Source organism: Drosophila obscura, unplaced genomic scaffold, assembly GCF_018151105.1.
Source record: "Drosophila obscura isolate BZ-5 IFL unplaced genomic scaffold, ASM1815110v1 contig_4, whole genome shotgun sequence".
Taxonomy (NCBI): domain Eukaryota; kingdom Metazoa; phylum Arthropoda; class Insecta; order Diptera; family Drosophilidae; genus Drosophila; species Drosophila obscura.
Genome location: NW_024542828.1, coordinates 278,672 through 298,933, shown reverse-complemented (window position 1 = coordinate 298,933; position 20,262 = coordinate 278,672). Strand labels below are relative to the sequence as shown.

At 44.0% G+C, this 20,262-nt stretch overlaps 1 protein-coding gene across 6 annotated transcripts in view; it reads right to left on the bottom strand.

The window, feature by feature from the left end:
- The window catches only part of LOC111068905 (maternal protein pumilio), a 205,400-nt gene that overhangs the window by 81,713 nt on the left and 103,425 nt on the right, over positions 1–20,262 (bottom strand). For 2 of the 6 annotated variants that reach the window (XM_022358691.2, XM_022358693.2), the window contains exons 1-2: positions 18,446–19,632; positions 817–828 (exon numbers count right to left, since the gene is read on the bottom strand). The exons of 2 other annotated variants lie outside the window; for them this stretch is intronic. In XM_022358691.2, coding sequence (XP_022214383.1) covers positions 817–828; positions 18,446–18,589 — 156 coding nt within the window. In that variant the 5' untranslated portion in view covers positions 18,590–19,632. Of the gene's footprint in view, positions 1–816; positions 829–18,445; positions 19,633–20,262 lie in introns of those variants that run through there. 2 more of the 6 variants (XM_022358692.2, XM_022358694.2) reach the window with 1 other exon arrangement.

Genomic DNA, 20,262 nt, shown 5'->3' with positions numbered 1-20,262 from the left:
CTGCTAATCACATAAATTAAACATTTTAATAGGTTTGATCATTTGGAATAAAAATAGTCCGACCGACTATAAATAACCCAAGAGTTTCAGTGGAAAATGGATAGATACTGGATGATTCTGTGTCTATTCTGCTATATAATCTTGTTTTCCCCCGCCCAGTATACCCCTCTGCAAACAGGGTAGTCTGCTAATCGAAACGATGACGATGATGTCCCCGCCCAAAATTTGTTGATGACTAACCCTCCCCGTCACCTCATAAATACCTCAATATATCTTGGATATAATGATTATACACATATATATACATATGTATGTATATTTCTTGGCGAAATACGCGAAATAGTATTAATCTTCTTCTGAGCAACAATTTATGAGACTCTTCCCATTGTGCAGAGTATTTTTTTGTAGTTGTTACTTCTGGTTGTGGGGGTTCTGTTCTCTGTCCATCTGCTGGTGGTGCGCCACTAATTGCCCAAACAGAATGCTTAGCCGCAGGTTTAGTAAATAAAATTAAATTGGTATTGCATCCCCCACGAACCTGCTCCCCAGCCCATACACCCACCCACCCCCACCGCTCCAATGACGCACATGGCACACAGAGTTTGTTTAACGCAAATTATATAACACAGTCTGCACTTGTTAATAAATAAACCAATTCCAGCGGCCAATGGAACGCGCGAGGCGGTGGCAGAGGATCACCCCCAGCCGTCTGTGTATACATCAAGAGCCCCAAAAAGAGAGGGTGATGGGAGGAGAGGCAAGGGATGGGCCGAAAGCCAGGCATTTCCATTTCCCCCTTTTCAACTAGTTACGTACATTGTCACCTACCTGCAACGAGAAGAGAAGAGATGGAAAAAAGAGTGAGAAATGGTTTTGGAAAAAGCAATTTCAGATATGTTGACAAATAAATAGAGTTACGGGCAGGACAGGGCAGGGGAGGCCAGGGCAGAGCAGGGCAGGGCAGCGCAAAAGATTTATAACGACATTCGGTGGGAAATTCGCGGCTAAATGTAAATCTCTTTCCGGTTTAGGAAATGAAACCAAAACCCATTTCAATGTGGTGCGAATGGTTTGATTCGGATCTTTAAAGTTCCATCTGGCTTTGATGGAAAACAGATTGCTCCATTCGATTCCTCCATTTGTATTGATTGCTGCCATGAATGTTTGAATGAGCTCTCAGATGTTTAAGAATGTTATAAATGAATTTATTCATTCGATGGACACGCTGGCACACACTCAGCCACCAAAACAGAAGCTATCCTTGGTCCTTGCCGTAATCTTAGCTAAGTCTCAGTTGGTTCAAGTATCTCTACAGAATACCAAATCATAATCCCACAGAGATAGAATATTCATAGAGTTCTCCTCGCTCCTTAACTTCCCAAAGTCAGCTTAAAATATTCGCATTTAAAACGAAACGAAACAAAAAACTGCACTCCGCGGTATCCTTTCCTTCGAGGAGCTGGCGAAGAGGTTCATTCTACTATCAAGATCCTGCCATAAATCAGGCGAAACAAGAGCCAAGCGACGGGTCAGAGGCGGGTCAGCGGGTCAGAAGAGTCGCTATCAGACCCGCGAGGACTCTGGCTCTGACTGTGGGCCTCTGCTGACCGTTGTAGCAGGTTGTCAACTTCAATTTGGTTTCTTCTCATAAATATTGACGCGAAAATTGTCGCTGGCGTTTTTGGTGCGCAGAGCAGGAGGAGACGCCGCCCATGAGAGGGCAAGCGGGGCAGACAGGGCGGGCGGGACAGGACAGGGTTATTAAAAAATTCATGGCTTGTAAAATGCTGAAAATCCAGGCAATGGAAAATTTAAAATGCCTATAAAGGGGCGTGGTGGTTGGTGGAGAGGGGCGACCCGAGATGTGATGAGAGGAAAGGGAAAGGAAGCAGAGGAGCGAACAGTCAGCGAATTGGCCGGCAAAGCGGCTTATAAAACAGAACAGAAACAACCAATGTGCCGCTTGCCCTGTGGCCTTTCTGACCGCAATGTTGATGGGGCTGCTGCAAGAGAGCGGGCGAGGAATCACAGTGGGGTGTGGTTGGGCATGGGGGGTTACATGGGGCGTGGGGTGGCATGTGGCATGGCTGCGTTTGACGTTGGCGCACACTCGAAAATATCATTTACATATCCGTGTATCCGCATCCGCGGAGCAGTCCCCGCCGCTTGGCGAGAAATGCACAAAAAGCTTTTAAATTTTTGATAACCCCGGCAGTGACCCCTTTTCCGCCTCCCCCCCTTCCATAGCCACGAAAAACCAGCACCACCCAATCCCATGTGGGGGTTTTCCCTATCCGGATATCCTTTGATTTCTGCCATCAGTTGGTTTTGGGTTCCCATTTTCTGTTTTTTCCTTGCGGGATTTTATTTTTTGTAAATTAAATTTAATTTTCCCGTTGACTCCCTTCGGGGGATCCCAATCCCAATCCTGATCCTGATCATATTTATATTTCATTTATTTAAGCCCTGCCCTTTCCCCTTTTCCTTTTACAATTTAACCAAAAGTTAAATTTCCTGCAGACAGTCCCCAGCAGCTTCCCCTCTCCCCCACCGCTCTGACACTGCCCCACTCCACCACTCTCTTTCTACCTGTCTCCCATTTTTTAATAGACATTTTTAATTCATTTCAATTAAATATTTCTGTTGATGTTTGAAATGTGCAGCTCCTCTTTGGGGTTGGGTCGTTGGGTTCTCTTCCCCTTTATTCTTTTTTCCCTTAATTTGGCTTACATTTTGCTGTTGGTTTTTGTTATTTACTTAGCCCTCGGCTAGAAAGATATTTTTGCTACCGGAAAATATTTGTCTGTTGTTGTTGTTTTTGTTTGTGTGGCGTGTGGGTGGCGGCGTAGCGGCACATCTGTGCGGTTTTTGCCTTTGGTTTGTTTTGCTCTCTGGGATCCCTGGATCTGAGGCTCGCTCTGCTTTCTGTTTATGTTTTAATTACGTTATTGTGGTTGATTTATGCCCATGAAATGGCGTTGGCCGCACCGAGTAGTTGGAGGGAAGCGCAGGCCTTGAGTAAATCAAATGGAAAGTGGGTTAACAGTGCCCTGGGCTGGCCTAACGGGTGGATTGTCCACCCATTAATGTTGATTATAACTTTGCATTAAGTTGGCAGCACTGCATTTTGGCAAAGCTTTTATGGAGGTAATTATTGGATCTTTACAATGGATAAGGTACTCTCCTCTCCAAGGAGAAACGAGCAGAGGGATGAGGATTGGACCAAGTTGGTGGTTTTAGTCGCAAGATAGCCTCTAGATGTTGTTCTCAAAGATCAGGGATATTCAGCCATTTGTCATTTCCTTTGGCCGCAATCTCAGCCCGGCTCACCTTTCTTATCCAGGGACCTATCGGCTATTCCCTTTGGATGGTCTGGTGTCGCCTGCAATGCGCTTTCCATTTGTTTGAGATGATAAATGACTGAGCCCGGTTCTCCAGCTATCCATCTATCCCTCCATATCTATCCATCTATATCTATCCATGGCTGCATGCACCCAACTAACTAACTAAATATCTATCTGTGTATCTATCTATCTGGGCTATCTATTGTGTTGTGTGTTTCGCTGCTGGCCACTCTCCTGCTGATGAAGGGAGGAAGGAAGGAGGTGGTGGTGGTGGTGGTGCTGGTGGTTTGAATATTTTTCCTATATCCATTTATACTTATGTACATCCCTCTGTATGTACACGTATCTGTATGTGTATCCCATCTATGGCCATCGAACATTTTTCGTTGCTGTTGCTGCCTGCAACTTGTCAGTTTCTGCACAAAGACCATCAATTTATTTAGTTTTATTATCTGCACACGCAGTGCGGAGAGTTCATAGATGGGAATGGAATCGAGAATGGGGGAGCATGGGGCGAATGGGGTTGGAGGAGCGGAAGTTCTTTCTATATTGGCTCAGAGGTCTTTTTTCTATCCTCCTATCCACTTTTGTATCCTCTCTCTCTCACTCTCTCTCTCTCTATCGCTCTGTCTCTTGGTATTCCCTTTGTTTACGCTTTGCACGCAATGCATAACACCGAAAAGCAAAAAATTGTTTGTTGCAAGTGTCGTGGCATGCCCCAGCACCTCCCTCTGCCGACACCCTTCTGCTTCTGCTCGAAAAAAAAAAGCTAAGCAAAAAACAATGGAGTGAAAAAAGGAATATCTTGACACTTTATCGTTAGCCAAAAACTAGCGCAGCGCAAACAAAAGGCAGAAGATGGGCATGGGCCAAGCGGAAAGCGGAGGGGTGGGGTGGGGTGGAGCGGAGGCAGGCACAACATGACACGTGGGGGAATGGCTATGGCCATGGGGAGAGGGATGGGTAGATGGTGTATGGTAGGGAACTATAAGGTTTTGGCATTTTCGCGCTTGGCGTTAAATTCCCCTGACAGCTATAAAATTGCATTTTAGAGCAGAGAGCAGAGAGAGAGAGTCGCAGTCAAAGTGAGAAGTGAAGTCAAACTAAACCAAACTGAAAGAAAGCAAAGGAACGCAGCAGCGGATACAATGTATCTGTGTATCTAATAAATAGTTATTGCCAAAAGCAACAACAAAGAATAACAAAATTGATATTCCCTTGAGTTACCAGAGACAGAGAGAGAGACAGAGAGAGAGACACTGGAAGAGCGAGAGAGAAAAGCAAAAGTGCGACATCATTATATAAATTGTGCGGTGGCCAAAGTGAGCAGCAGCAGCATCATATGTTTCCTATCTGTATCTATCAGATACTAGGGGAATGCAGGCAGCAGCCAGCAGGCAGGCAGCAAGGGGTGGATGGGGTGAATGGGGTGAATGGGTGGCTTTCTTGTAAGTTTCAAGTGATTTCACACACATGTTTTCCCCAAAGCATCTCTTTCTTCTCCTCCTTCTTCTATGCTCCTCTGTCAACATGACCACAAAATGTTACACAGCTGTGCGAGAACCATGGGGACAGGGCAGGGTAGGGCCAGGCTGGGCTGGGCTGGGCTGGGCTGGCAGAGAGCTCAGGAATATCGATGGGAAATGGATGGAGGGGGAGGAAAGTTTGCTTTGGTTATTTGTCATTGATGGAGATGGCAATCGGGGGAGGGGAGGTGGAAGGTTGTGTGTGAAGTGTGCGGAGGGGCTAAAGGAAAAACAAACAAAAATTCTTGCACGTGACACGGAATTATATTCATGCCTGATGCCAGCCAACAAATGGAAAATTTATGCGATCAGCAAAAAAAAAGGAAAGTTTCTCTTAAAGAATCTTTTAAATGGAATGAAAATGAAATTTCAATTTATGGAATTCCATTATTTCCATTTGCGGTTCCATTCCAGTATTTATTTCCAACCAAACTCAGGGCGAAACCTTGGCCTACAAATATTTAACATACTCCTGGAATAAGTTTTCCTCGAAGCTTATCCCCAATAATATTTCCCACTAACTCCGAGAGTCAACATTTTTCTCTGCTCTACAAATTGTCTGTAAGCCTTGGCTGGGTTCGGGTTCTGGAGGGTTTGGCTATGATTTCCATTTCAATATGTCGGAATAAAAACTGTTTGGATTGCCATCTTTAAGTAAGTGAATTTTTATGGGACATCAACATAAAGCTACGCCTTGACACATGCTGACAGCAGAGCAGAGTAGAGCCCAAGGGGCGGACTTGGTCTTGGGTCTGGGCCTGCAGGCCTTCCGATAACATTTTCCCTGACACGTGTCTGGTCCACGTGTCTGCCTCTGCCTCTGCCTCTCCGTGTGGCATTGCCTGCGGGAAAGGGTTAGAAACTGATGCCCCGCCTGCCTGCCTTCTGCCTCCTCATTTAATCTTTTTTTTTTCTTGTGGTGTGGTGTGGTGGCTGCTTCCATTGCTGTTCCACTTATGGCGAGATTACACGCTTGTCAGCGAAGTCGTCTCGGCCATAAACCCGCATCGGAAAGGGTTGCTGGAAGGGTTCTTCTCGGTGGATTGGCAAATGAGCAATATGTTCCTGTTGAGAGTTCTTATGGAGTTGAAATTGAAGTGCAGCACAGGGCGGGGATGCCAACAAGGACTCCGAGGGGAGTACATGAAATAACTCGAGTAAATGCTCTTTGCTTTGTATTCAATTTGTATTCACATTAGAGGGGTTCGGTAAGGAGCGATTATCTTCTATCTGAATTGCAGTTGAGTCTCAGGATACCCACCGTATCTTCCTCAGAGCCTTTTCTATCCTACTTATTAAAAATGAACTCCCATTTAAGCATATTTAACCCGTTGCACATTCCACTTTGGCCCCATCTCGGAAAGTGTTTAAGTGAAACTTAGATGAACTCAACTTTTGGATTACATTTTCCTTTTTTCGTTTTTTTGTTTTTGTTTTTTTTTTGGTGCCCAAACAAAATTTCCAACTTTCTGCTCTAATCCTCATTTTTTGGGCAAAAGTTCTACTCCATCTGCTCCACTCCACTCCTTTCTCGCTCATTTTGATACGTACTTTTTGCTCTAAGCGATTATGAATGCCAATGCGAATGCGAAAGCAGGCCGCTGTGGGTGGGGTGGGTGTTCCTCTTACAAAAGGCCCTCGGCTACCAAGCGGCTGATGAAGTGGCACTGGCACCCATCACCCATCACCCAGCAGCTCCAGCGGCAGGCATCAAGGCGCATAATTTGCTTAAATAATTTGCAAGTGCAAAGTTATGAATTGCTCGGATGGGCAGCAGCAGCAGCAGCCGTAGCCGTAGCAGAACTTGGCTGGATCCCCACCCCCTTTTGGGGGTATCCATCCGCTGTTTAGTAGTTGTGGGCTTGCCATTTCCGAGGGAAATGCATTTTCCAGCAAATTGTTTCCCTCGAATCGCACAAAAATGTGCTCGCCCGAACATAAAATGTTAATTGTTTGTTTTCCCCATTTGACAGACCCCTCCCCCCACCCCTCTTCCAAGCCACCGTCGAGTGCATACAATGAGGAAATGGAGCTTAGAATCTGCAGAATAGGCACAAAAGAGCAACAGCAACAGCAACGGCAGCGACAGTAGAAACGACAGGCGGGAAAAGTGGGTTAAATGCTTAATGATCTCATGATCATGATGAGGATGGAAAATGATGGGAATGGGGACTGGAAATGCAACTGGAAATGCAACTGGAAATGCAATGGAAAATTGCCACTGCAATTCCACAGCGGAACTCCGCGTAGAACTCTACTACTTTTCCCTTCCATGTTTGGCTTCGTTTCTATGCAACAATAAATAATAATAGCCGCACACGGATACGCGGATACACGGATAGACGGATACACAGATGCGCAGATACTTTATGGGTGAAAGTTTCTCTTTCTGTGGCTGCTTTTTTGTTGTTGCTGTTGGAGTTAAATGCAATGAAATCTGATTTTCATTACGAATGCTCAACAGTGGGTAACTTTTGTCTGAGGAGCAGCCACTAGACTTGGCTCCATCTTCATTCCCACCCATTTCCATGTATGAATTATGAGAATTTCTCTGAGCTTGGCCTCTGACGTGTGACACAGTTTGTCTGTGTGAGTCGCCGTAATTGTTCTTACGTGACACATTTACTGCACAGAATGAGACGTGGAAGAGGGAGAGCGAGAGAGAGAGAGGGAGAATGGGGCATGGAAAAGTATCTCTCAGATACTTTGACAGTTTCGTGTGTGCAAGAGTGTCTCTTTTCAAATGCGCCACGCAGCGGCGGCGGCACGTCCGGGCAGGCCTCGGCTGGAGTTGACTTTTTGTCAGTTTGTAGGCACCGCTGCAAATGTATCTGTCAGATGCGTTACACGTAGCTGGAGAATACTTCCCAGAAGTCTGTACAGATTTCAATGTCGGGGACACGTTTTGGGCACATGTATCCGTCAGATACATTCAAATGGAACACTATCTTAGGGTATAGCTCATGGAGCGGAATGTGAAAAGTTGTTTAATTGAATAATGGCTAAATACTCGTCTCTACCCCCCACAATTGCTACAATCCACAAACACTGTAGATACTATTCTTCGATAGCTAATGTATCTGTTGGATACATTTGTATTTCCAGGCTATGCAAACACTCCACAAAACTCCACCAATTACTGGTGCTTAATCCCAACACACACACACACACACACACACACACACATCCCATGACTGCTCACAAATAATTGATGCCTGCCCCCTCCACTCCATACCAGTATCCCTCATATGCAGATACAAATGATGCTCTGCAGCTATTCCTTGACTTCTTGACTGGGTTAACTACCAATCAATGGCCAAGCAACAGAACACACAACAAATATATAGACACAGGTACGCACACACACACACACACACACACCACAGACAGACAGACAGAGAGAGAGAGAAGAGAGAGAGCCAGAAATGATCAGCCAACAAAACCAAAATCAAATCCAAAACGCACTTAACTCAATATGGCCAACTTTTGCTCTCCTCTTGCCGCTTGCCTCTTGCCCAACTGCTTCCTCCTGCTGTGTGCAGTATCTACCGTATACGTATCTGTATCTGTTTCCCCACGGCTCCGTATCGAAGAACATCATTCAAATAGTCGTAGCTAACAAATTGCACTGTCGAATGCAATATTTTTGCTTTTAGCCATAATACCTTTTACATATGCTACGACAGATGGCAGAAGAGCATTTTAAGCTGCCATCTCCCACTCCCTCCCCACCCCTCACTTACTCTCGAAGCCAAAAGGTAAGTAACTTGCATGCAATGCTCATGCAAGCCAACCGCAAGAGTCAGAGCAGATGGGTGGGTGTCCTGGGCCAGAGTGGGGATCCCGGGCAGTGGGGATGTCTGAGGGCAGAAGCTGCAGCAGCCAAGGCACCAGCTTGTTAGCATGAAATGTGTCTGGGGTCTTGGGTCTTGGTCTGAGGCTCCCTTCTTTCGGACCACGACACAGAGACCGAGGCGGAGACCGAGGCAGAGGATGCAGACACTGAGAGGGAAGGATGAGAGCGATGCCAGAGTGATAAATCCTTGCGGCTTTTTATTTCCACCCAAGCGTCGCTCTCTGTTTGTGTGGGTGTGACATGCCACGCCCTCCACCAGAAAGCCATCCCAGCCGCCTCCGTAGCGCGCATTGCATTACAGGCACAATAATTCTTACTGACAGCAGCTCTTGGGTTCTGGCAGGGTTATTTTCCTTTGCCGCTTGCTCCGTCCCCCCCTACCCATACCACTACTCAAGACTCCAGCAACATGAAACGCATTAAATTTCCACACTTAGCGCCCAATTAAAGCCAAAGAATCAAACCGAAAGAAGGCAGTCCAAAAAATGACAAAGAAAGTGTATCCTTTCCTTTCCTTTCTTTTCCTCTTTTTGTATTTTTTGGTGGGAGGCGGGGTCCGTTCTCTCTCTCTCTGATCATATACAAAAAAATGTACGCCTCGTTAATTTCAATTTAAGTGCAGACAATTTTCAACAGAAAAAAGATATATACGTGCATATGTATGTATGTATATGTATGTTATATAAAAAAAGAACAGAATCAACACAAAAATGTAAAAGAGCAAAAAAAATCCACTTGCGCCATTTTTACAAAAGGCAAAGCGCAAATTAACGGCTCCGTTTTCGAGGGGTTTTCCAAATGAGGGGAAAACCCTCCGCCCCTCGACACACACAGCCACACACACATTAGCTTTGAAATAAAAAAAAAAATATATATATATATATTTTATCGTTGGCCAGGAAACAGTTTTGCGGAAGCCGGAAATGTTTCTACTTCCATTGCTTTTTTTCTGTTGTATTTCTGTTGTAATCCTCTCCTTCTATTCGGATTCTCTCTCCCTCTCTAAAAAGGGTTCCGCAGGGAGAGAGAGAGAGAGTGAGAGAGTCAGATGGAGGGAGGGACGCAGTGCATTAAATATTTCACTAATTAAAGTAATGGAAAGGGCAAAAGAAATATTTGCAATTTATTTACAACGAAACCAGTTCATCATTCCATTCCCCTTTCCCATCTCCATTTTTATGTGAAATTATACTTTGTTGCCCTGTGCTCGACGGGATAATTGTGTTTGGTTTGGTCTTGTGACAGTCATCGCGTCGGTCGGTGCTCCATAATGGTGTCCCATAATTAGGTCGAGTGTTTGGGGCGAGGAAGGGATTGCGGGAGGATTGCTATTTAATACTAAAAACACTAAAGTGAGAGAAAAATCGTAAATAAATCATAAAGAATTCGCAAAGAATATTTAAATTCAATTACAAATTGTCGAGGGATTTGTATATCGTTTTTAAGTGCCACAACAATTGTTGTGCATAAATATCGCGTAAATCACAAAACCTTTTGTGGCATACCTCCATCCAACCCATTACAATGAAATCAAACGGCAATCATCCCAAAGTTTAGTCAACTTTGTAATGGCGAAATAATCATAAAAATAAAATAAGATACAATACTCATACTTCTTCTCCCCCACCTCCCTCCCAGACAGCTTACGGATCTCCCTAAATTACCAAACCAGTTCCCGAATTTATTGTCACAAACAACAGAGACAGCGAGGGAAAGAGGAGAAATGTACTCCAAGTGTTGACAATTGACTTACTGACTTGTAGCTCTTGGCCATGCCATAAACAACAAAACAAAGGGCAAAACACCGAAAAAAGAACCCAAGAATCAAGTCGTAATATTTCTACCAACACTGGCCACACGCACTGAAGCAACTGACTCGGGACGAGGTACGGGCAGGCGGCAGACATTCAAATGACATGGGCCAGAGAGAACGAGCAGCAGCAGCAGCAGCTGACTTTTGGACACGTTTTTAAGCTCGGCCAACATACACACACGCATACAGAAACACACACGTACATGGATATGGATAAAGCCACCAACACTGGCAGCACTGGCAGCAGCAGCAGCAGCAGTAAACTACTTCAAGTCTGTGTTGGGGTCATTGACATTGACATTCGAGTGAGCCACAAAAATCGAGCATACATACATATATGAAAACAAGAGTAGGAAAAGAAATTCTGCCGAGTGATGCCTATGATGAAATATTTGAATTATTAAAGTGGCAAAGAATGCTTATAAAAACATTAAATAATTGCTTTGAATATCAGAACAAAATAAGAACAGAATAAATAAATACAAATTGTTTATTTACGGTTCATGAAGTGGATTAAAACAATTTCAACAATTTAATTTAAGGAACTAGATTTTATGTGTAGAATCTATATACTACATATATTGAAGTAAGGAGTAAGGAAGTAAGGAAGTAAGGGAGAGATCTTTATAAAATATATATATTGAAATATTTACATATATTTGTATATTTGTACCTCAACTTGCAATTTGTTGAACACTTTTTGGCCCATTAAATGCTCCCTAATGAACGATTTTCTTTTGATATTTGCGCCAATTTCTGTGCATCGTTTACGAAGTGAATCCAAATCGATTTGCTTCGAGTGTTATTTTTAGACAAAGTCACAAATCGAATCCAAATATTATCGCAACATTTTGACAATTATTTAATGCGCTATAACGACTTTAAAAAATAAATCCACCATGTTGTGCGGCAGGGCATGGGATAATATGGGGGAGGGAATGTTGGGTCTGCGAAATTTTCTGCACATTTGAGCGGAAAATTATCGATTTATATATGAGAGTCAGGGGCAGAGGCAGAGGCAGAAGCAGAGGCAGGCGGAGGCATCGCACAGGCAACCAGAATGCAACAAACAGCAGCTGGCAAATAGACCCAGACCCAGACCCAACGACAGGGACACAGAGAGAAAATGATGCCCAACATTTGATGAAAGAGGGGAATTTCGCACACACACACACACAAAGGCTCATGCAGGCGCACAAATACTTGTGTTGCATTTGCAACATTCCCACACACAGATAGAGCGGAGTGTGGCAGATGATGACACTCTCTGAGCGAGCAGGGAAATGGGGAAACTCTTTTGCGATAGGAAAAGCGGAGACAGGCACTCGCCCAGAGGTTGGCGGAGGAGGAGAGGAGGTGGTGTAGGAAATCGGCTACTTTTGCTTACTTTTCATTCAAATATTTTTCGCTTGCGAATGGAATTTGCCCGTTGCCACTCCCTCCATTTCCCCCGCACTCGTACTCGTACTCGCACTCGTATGTGTGGTTCAATAAACTGGCGCGTGAATTTTCTATTTAACTCGAATGTATTCCATTTTGTTTTATTTGCTAAATGTTGAACATGTCTCTACAGACGGCGGCGTCTACAACAAAATATGGCGCCCAATATAATGAAAGGGAAAAACCCAGTGATAGTGGAGAGGAGTGCAGGGCAGGGCTATGTGCCATGGCTATGGATGATTTAATCGGGAATAGGAATAGGAAGAGGGAACTACCTCTATGTCTGCGTTTTGTGTGTCAAACATTCGGCAACAAAAAAAAAGTCCGAGAGGCAAAGAGAGGTACGTACTTGTACATAGGGAAAATATACAAACAGAATGTGCAGCCTGTTTCGGTTCCCATGGGACTCGTAGAGTACTCGTATTCCTTTTTAGTGGGTGGAAAAGATAAAAAAAAAGCGGAGAACCAACACAGAAAGGTGTAGAAATAAAGTGATTGCGAGAGATGGAATTTATTTTTCCTGTTGATGGTCAAATGTAATAACCTTTGTATCTCTGCAGATTTCAGACCGTGATGGATGGAGAACCATTTCTCTTCCTCTTCCCTCTGTTCGGGGATAATTAAAGATATGTCCTGCACAAACCAGAAGAGAGTCGCACATTTAATTAGCAATCGCAGATGGATGTGGGAGACCTTTGAAATTAATTTGAATAATTCCCGAGAATCTTCTAATCGAACATCATTAGATTTTCCATGGAAATCATTCTATTTTTACGCACTTCCACCCAACCCACCACCCCACAATTCTTTCAGACATCGGCAGCCCTAAAGTTATCCATTCACATCCCCATTTATGTGTATATTTTTTCACTTCCTTCCATCGCACGCAGAAGAGAAAACTTTTCATCTATTCATCGGTTTTTTGCCCCAGCACCCAAGCAGCGAGCACTTTCTGGTTGGGTGCGAGACCTTTTTTATGCCTCTGCTAATTTGCTGTCATTTTGCTTTCCATGCCTAGAGCTCTGGCTCTTCTGTGCCTCGTCCTCCCACTGCAGGAGGTTGGCCAGTGGCAGGGGCAGGGGCTGGGGCACTCCTCATCCCTCTCCAATGCATTATATATCGATCAAAATTCAATTTGTGACGCTTTTTGTCAACGTTTAAAGCACAGCGGATGCCAGAGATGGGTGGGTGATGGGTTGTGGGGGATTTGGGTGCAAAAAGAATAAAAATTAAGTTTAATTGAAAAAGTTTGTCACATCTTTTTAGCTCATTTTTTCTTGCTCTCTTGCTCTCTCGCTCTTGCTCTTGGTTTCTTTTCTTTGCTCGTATTTCCCCCACTTTTTATGCGATGACTTACGTATGACCTCGAGCGGTTTTTAATTAACCCAATTTGCAGTTTGAGATAAAGAAAAACTTTTGACTGAAGATTGTTCTTTGGCTGACGTTCCACCTCTTCGGTGGGAACATACTCTGTCTCTCTATCTCTCTCTCTCTCTCTCTCTCTCTGTCTGAGAGAGATTCAAATTCCTTGAAGGGAAAATCCAGGTTGCCCAAACCCAACTTCAACTTCAAAACTTGAGGTTCAACTTCTGTTTCGATGTCACAAGATATCAATGGTAATGTCAGAATGGGGAAGATGTAATCTTGGGCCACGTTTCCCTCATGTCAACTTCGGTTGACTTTCTTCGCTTCCGCTCCGCCAGACCCAGCCCAGCGCCCAACCCACATGATCTACAGTCAATGCTTGCCTGCTTGCTTTTCCCCCGTTTTATCCATTTTCCTTGCCAAAGATAATCAAGTTAGTGGACAGTCCTGGCATCCGGCTTTAAGTTTCATCTATCGCAACTTTAAGCCATAAACACAAGATGTTGTCCGAGTCTGGCTGGAGGGAGTATAAATTGGCAGACGACGACAGCCAGCACATGTTATTAATAACTTTATTGTTTGCTCCTCTTCACACCACATTTAACGCTCGCTTAACGTTCTCGTTCGCTATGCCATCCCAATCCCATCCCCTCGCCTCTCTCTTTGTCTGCGTATCTTTGCCTCGAAATTGAAACACGTGACCGGACCTTGGACACAATTATAAAATAAAATGAGACAAGAGTTTGATTTCCTTTTCGTTCTCCGACTCTGACTCAGCCTCTGCCACTACCATTGCTTTCCTCCAACTGTTTTTCTGCGAACGTTGACAGAAAATTAATTAAAAAATTCCCACTGTTGGCTGGGAGGCAAAAACTATGTAATGAGTGGCCATCGATTGCACAGTTCTCGACTGGCTGGACATTGCGATTGAGTTAAGTTCATTACGGGACTGTTGGGAAAGCTGCGCCACTGTCCATGTCTTTGTCACAGGTGGAACTTTCGACGGTCCGGGGAAGATGCTGCAGTTGATGGCTGCACTTGATTGGATTAGTTCGCAACAGTACGAGACAGTTCGGCCAGAGAGAGAGAGAGAGAGAGCGAGCAAGAGAGAGTCTCATAAAATGACATTCTCATGGAGGAGATAAATCTTGAGACAATATTGGGATACCAAAGGATTAAGGATTCAGCTGTACTCCATTTTGAATTGTTATTATAATACCATTTTGAATGCAATAAAAATCATTTTTGATTCTACTTTTCTTTCGACTGCTGCTCTTTCACTCAGGAGAGTTTCCTCCCCCCTCTCATTCCACCACTAGTTTGCTCCAGTTTTCACCTGCAATCAAAAAGAAAAGAAAAGCAAACCAAACCAAACCAAACAAACCCCCACTGAAACTGAGCTGAGCCACGTTCCGAAACGAAAACAAGAAAAACCGAATCAAATCCAAGCCAAACTTATCCACAATCTTTTCTCTATGGCTAGCCGCATTTTCACCGCTTTTCCCCTCCACATAGCTGAACATAAAGTCGTTAATGCCGCCGTTTTCCTTCCACACATCGCACCACACATCTTCGGTCAGTGGCAGAGAGGGGGGGAGGAAGTGGGTGGGAAATCAGGGTCTCATCTTCCCCTTCCCCGCTTTCCACAGCTTTCCTTCCTCTGAATGCGAATCCATGGCACCTAATTTGCTGCAATTTTCACCGCAGCCAACGGAAAATTCTTCTGCTGCTGCTTGCTGCTCGCCTTCGTTATTAAAAATGCATAAAATCCCGCAGCCACAAAATGAAGGGGAAAAAGATACATTTTCCAACTTCATTTTTTCTTTTTTTCTTTTTTTTTTTTTGCTTGTTTTAGTTGCAATTTTACACGCAGCGTGCATAAAAATAAATATCAAAAATAAATAAGAGCTACCTGTGGGTTTTTTATTAACTTTTAATTTATGAAAACTGCAAGGAGGGGAAGAACAGAGCAAGAGAGAGAGAGAGAGGGAGAACTGCAGGTGCAACCCAAAGCGAAAAAAAGGTGAAAAAAGACTGCACCTTAAGCGAAAAGAAATAAATGAAATAAACACCAACAAAAGTTCACACAACAAAGCAGATAGAGGGAATAGGAGGATGGGGTGCAGAAGAAGAAGAAGGAGGGGGTAGGGACAGGACTGAGACACATGTGGCACGATGGCCCTTGAGCACACACACACACACATTCCCCACACTGCTGCTGCACTGCTTCAATGCTACATAATTGAAATTATGTTTGGAAATTGCAATTTGCAAGGTAAGCAAGAAAAATGAGCAAAAATGAGAACGGAATCCCAGCCAGAGCGAGCGATACGAATTTTGTATGCTCTGCTGGGGAAATGTATTCAATTTCACTTGGAATACAAATATATAATACCAGTTCATAACGTGGACATGAAGGATGTATCTTCGAATACATCTGATATCAATTACATATTGTCAGACAAACACCCTGAACATTCAAATATAGCCTTCCATTCCCACAACACAATATCGAAAGAGTATTCAAGAAACCTTCGACTGAATGCAGAACCAGAACGAAAAACAAGCAAGGGAAAAGGTTTAATATTGCAAAGACATTGCAATTGCAGATCGTGGAGAAAGAAATGATTGCATCTGGTGAGAAGCGGGGAGCAAAAGGGCAAAAGGGTAATGGCAAAGCCGCTCAGCAGTGGGCGTCGTTCCCCACCCCACCCCACTCAAGTAAGAGTCATGATCATTCCATGTTTGATTTTCGCGAGCTAATTTCATAGAAAGTTGCGTGATTTAATTGATGATGGGACGTCGAACTCGCGACTCACTGCAGCTCCTTTCCGCTTCCTACAACTCCCCCAAAACGCACCTGAGCAGAACCAAAAAGAAGAAAAGATAGGTGCAGAGAGGGGTTACAATTTGCAGTGGAAAAGGGGTCGAGCTACATGGATAGATACTCAACAAAAAAGTTAGGAGAAGGAAGAAAAAAGCGCAATGGAAACTTAGTTAAGGGCCAAGCCAATCCGAATAACAGGGATAGGGAGGAGAGCAACAGAGATGGCAACTGTTGTAATGACATTTGGAAAAAGGCAACAACAAAATAAGTTTTTCCTTTTGAGAAAAGCCTCTGCTGCTCTGCTTCTGCTGCCTCTTGTCGGCCTCAAGCACTTTTCAGTGTTTAACTTGTGTGAAGTTTCCAAGTCTAAGACGGAGTTGGAGCTGCAGTTGGAGTTGAAGTCGGAGTCGGACAAGACGGATAGATAGATAGATGGGTGGATGGATAGGATAGGATAGACATGGCCACGGCCACTTGTGGAGGCTTGCTAACCCACTGAGTGGTGCGCCTCACGACAGCTGTTGCCAGAGGCAGCCTGTGTGGTTGTGGGCTGTCTGTGGTTGACTGCCACTGCGGCTCTGCGGCTCTGTGGGCCTTTTAAGCAGGTCAACGCAAGACATGAGCAGGCAGCAGCAGATTGCAGTTGTCGGGAAGTTTCGCCTGAAGTTAATCTATTTGAAAAGTTGGAGAGCAAAACATATTGCATAGAAGGGGCATGGGATGGGATGGAATTTATATTACAAGGAGAACACTTTATGGCCACTATTATGGGTATTTATATGGTAGAATTCGGCAGTGAGAGCCTCTACAGAGATAATAATATTAATTTTCTTATCTGTGGATTTAAAATTAGAATTCTCCAATGGCATTTCCCTCTATTGATCCAGCATCAAATCTGTATCTATCCACTGGCATAACCAAAGCCTTTCCGCCCGTTGGCGTGCGTTTCGTGGCTAGAGAATTTCCATCTAATTACCATCAGAGTGTCACACAGTCATTTGACAATGACATCTCCCATTTGACTGCCCCCCTGCCCGCTATCACTCCTCCCAGTGCCCTCCAGTAACAAGTCGAAAGCCAAGTAACAGTTGCCCCCTGCATACCCTTACGGATGGGAGGAAGATCTACCTTCCATTCAAGTACTTGGTTATGCACTTTGATATGCGACAGTCAGTCAGTTGGTCTGTCAGTTGGTCTGTCGGTCTGGTCTGTTCTGTTCTATTCTGATGCTAGGGATGGAAATGGAAACCCGAGTGCATAACACACGTCGAATACGTAATCTGTGGGTGGTGGGTGGTGTGTAGGGGATTGAGGTTAGCAGATTGCTTTACATGCTTAACAAATTATAAACATTTATTATTTAGCTTATTTTTGTCGCCATTTCCTCCAGATGGCTCTTAAACTTGAGAGCAGGAAAATTGAAATTGAAACGATTGTAGCTTGTAGCTTTTGGCTTTTATCTTTTAGCGAGTGTGTACTGTGATTACGTATTGATGATTCTACCTCACATATCACATACCACACACACACACACACTCATACACACGTTCTCTTTAACCACTTTACATGGATTTTTCAAAGCACATAAATCACTCAATTGGAAAATGCACTTTCGTTGCACACAGCTCTCTATCTATCTCTAAGCTTCTCTCTCACTCCCTCCCTCTCTCTCTCAGTCTCTTGTTGGATGGCCATCCCAGCCACTCATTCGGTTCTGGCCCAAAGCATAATTCATATGCTATTTAAGCCTGCCTGAGCCATAAATTAACCGACCAAACCACAGGCACACATTAATTAGAGCTCAGAGTGAACTCTTCCTTCGCGTACTCTTCCTTCGGTCAACTTGTCTTTCGGAGCGCCACAAAAGAACAAAGATGCTCGCTCGAACCGACCAAGAAAATCTATGCGAAAATTCAAATTCGAATTAAAAGCAAGCCATTTGGAATAATCAATCAAAGTGTCCATCAATCCTGGCATCGGAACAACCAAAATGGTAATTCAAATTGAACAAAATGATGTAAGCAAACAAAGAAAACAATCAACGGAAACAATTACAAGACATTTGTTGCGATTCAATTGGAATTGAAATTGAAATTAGGGGGGTGCTACTGGGAATTAGCTTCAGACAATTCTTCGACACAATTTGAAACGTATGTAGGTATAATATTCAGAGTATTCTCTCGCACACAGAAACTGGAATTTCATCCTTCTTTGTTAATTTCTATCACGACTTATCCGTATAGAATTAATTCTCTTATTTAGAATTGCACTTACAATATGCTCCTTTAGCTCTTTGCTTCGGATTGGTCCCAGCCACTGATGTAATCCAATGTAGCGCTTTTGTACCATTTTCAAGGCGGGTGCGCCCTGGGCATATGGCCCGCCCAATAGGGCGCTGGCAGTTTCTAAAACTACCATTTTGTTGTTATCGCTTGGGCTTGTGATAGTTGTGGTTTTATGTGTTGCTCTTATTGCGGCAGCAGCACTTTCCGGTTGATTATACCGGACAAACACAAACGATAAATGGGAAACAGATTTGTTTTGCTTTTGCCTTGCCTTTGTTGTTGGAGTTAAACTTCTATTTTTTCTTTTTCTTTTTGTTTGCTTCTTATTGCAATGTGTTTTTTTGTGCACAAAACATTTCAATGTGCCGCGATTGATGCAAGTATATGAACTGTTGACTCAGTGTTTGTTGAGTTTGTTTTTAATTTTTGTTGGGCTTTTGCTTTTTTTTTGTATTTGCTGGTCAGCGTATTTCAATTAAATTTAAGCCACCTCTACGCCGTCAGACAGACGTGCCACTCCGGCCGCAAAAGTGATGAGAGGAAGACCCAAGAGGAGCCCAACACAACTGAATGGGAACTCTTTGGGTTCGGGTTCGGGTTCTGGGTCGGTGTCGGGTGTTATAATCTGCACTTTTAATCCTCAGACAACGCCGGCGACGACAGTTTCAATTTACTTTTGCCATTTGGCAATCCTTGAAATCAATTAAATGACACGCACAATCCATCCACAATAAAATCTCTTCTCTCTCTCTTCGATTTACGATGTATGATGTATTCCCTCCTCTTTACTTTGCATTCAATTCCCTCAATTGGAGTGGGATTTTACACTTTTATTTTTCTTCCTTTATTTTTTACAGGCACTGATCAGAAAATTTAGAATTTTCTTTATGACAATTGTACAATACAATGTTGGGGCTATTGTACTATTGCACTTTGAGTAGGGTTAAGGTAAGGTAAGGTATGGTAAGGTAAGCACTTGGGGCAGATGGGGAAGAGATGCGATGCTTATGCTGAGCACAATAAATGAAACACGAAAATCGCGTCGAACTTCAGACAATTCACGACGAGACGAGACCACGGACCACGGCGTTACGGCGAAGTATTGTGATACGGAAACCGGACAACCGTTATGTTCAAAAGTTCGTCGCGAACTGGCGGACTGCGAACTGATTCTGAAGTTGACGAACGAGCCGAGCGAAGAGGAACGAACGAAAACACGAACGACGCGAAAGAGGAAAGAAACGAAGCGAAACAAACGAGCGCCATAAACGAAGCAGAGCACCACCACCACCACTGCCCTGCCGGAATCAATCCCCTCAACGAATGCATTCGTTCAGTAGAAGAGCGGTAAAGAGAGAGAGAGAGCGAGAGAGAGAGAGAGAGCAGTATAGAACACGAGAGAGCGCTTGGAGACTTTTTCATTGTAGAGTTTTTCATTGTAGAGCGAAAAACACTTGTTGTTGACGTTTTTCCGCCGCGGCACACCCCAAACTATAAGTGAGAGCGAGAGAGGGAGTGCCGATGACAGAGAGAGAACGCTCACACTGTGTGAGAGAGCGAACTGTTGCTTTTTGTTTTGGAGACTCCCAGCTGCGACTCTTATACGCCGCTACTATAACAGCCAGCAACAGCATTGCCAGTTGTTCGAAAGAAGGAAAAGCGCAGTTATCTTTTGTAGAATATCGCGAGCCGAAGGTTACCTGAGCCGAAGGGGGCGCGGTGGGGCGGCTGGATGGGCATGTAGTGTGTGTTGCATAGATAAATTTTGTGGCATTGTTTGGCTCAGTCGCTGGCAAAGAATCGCAC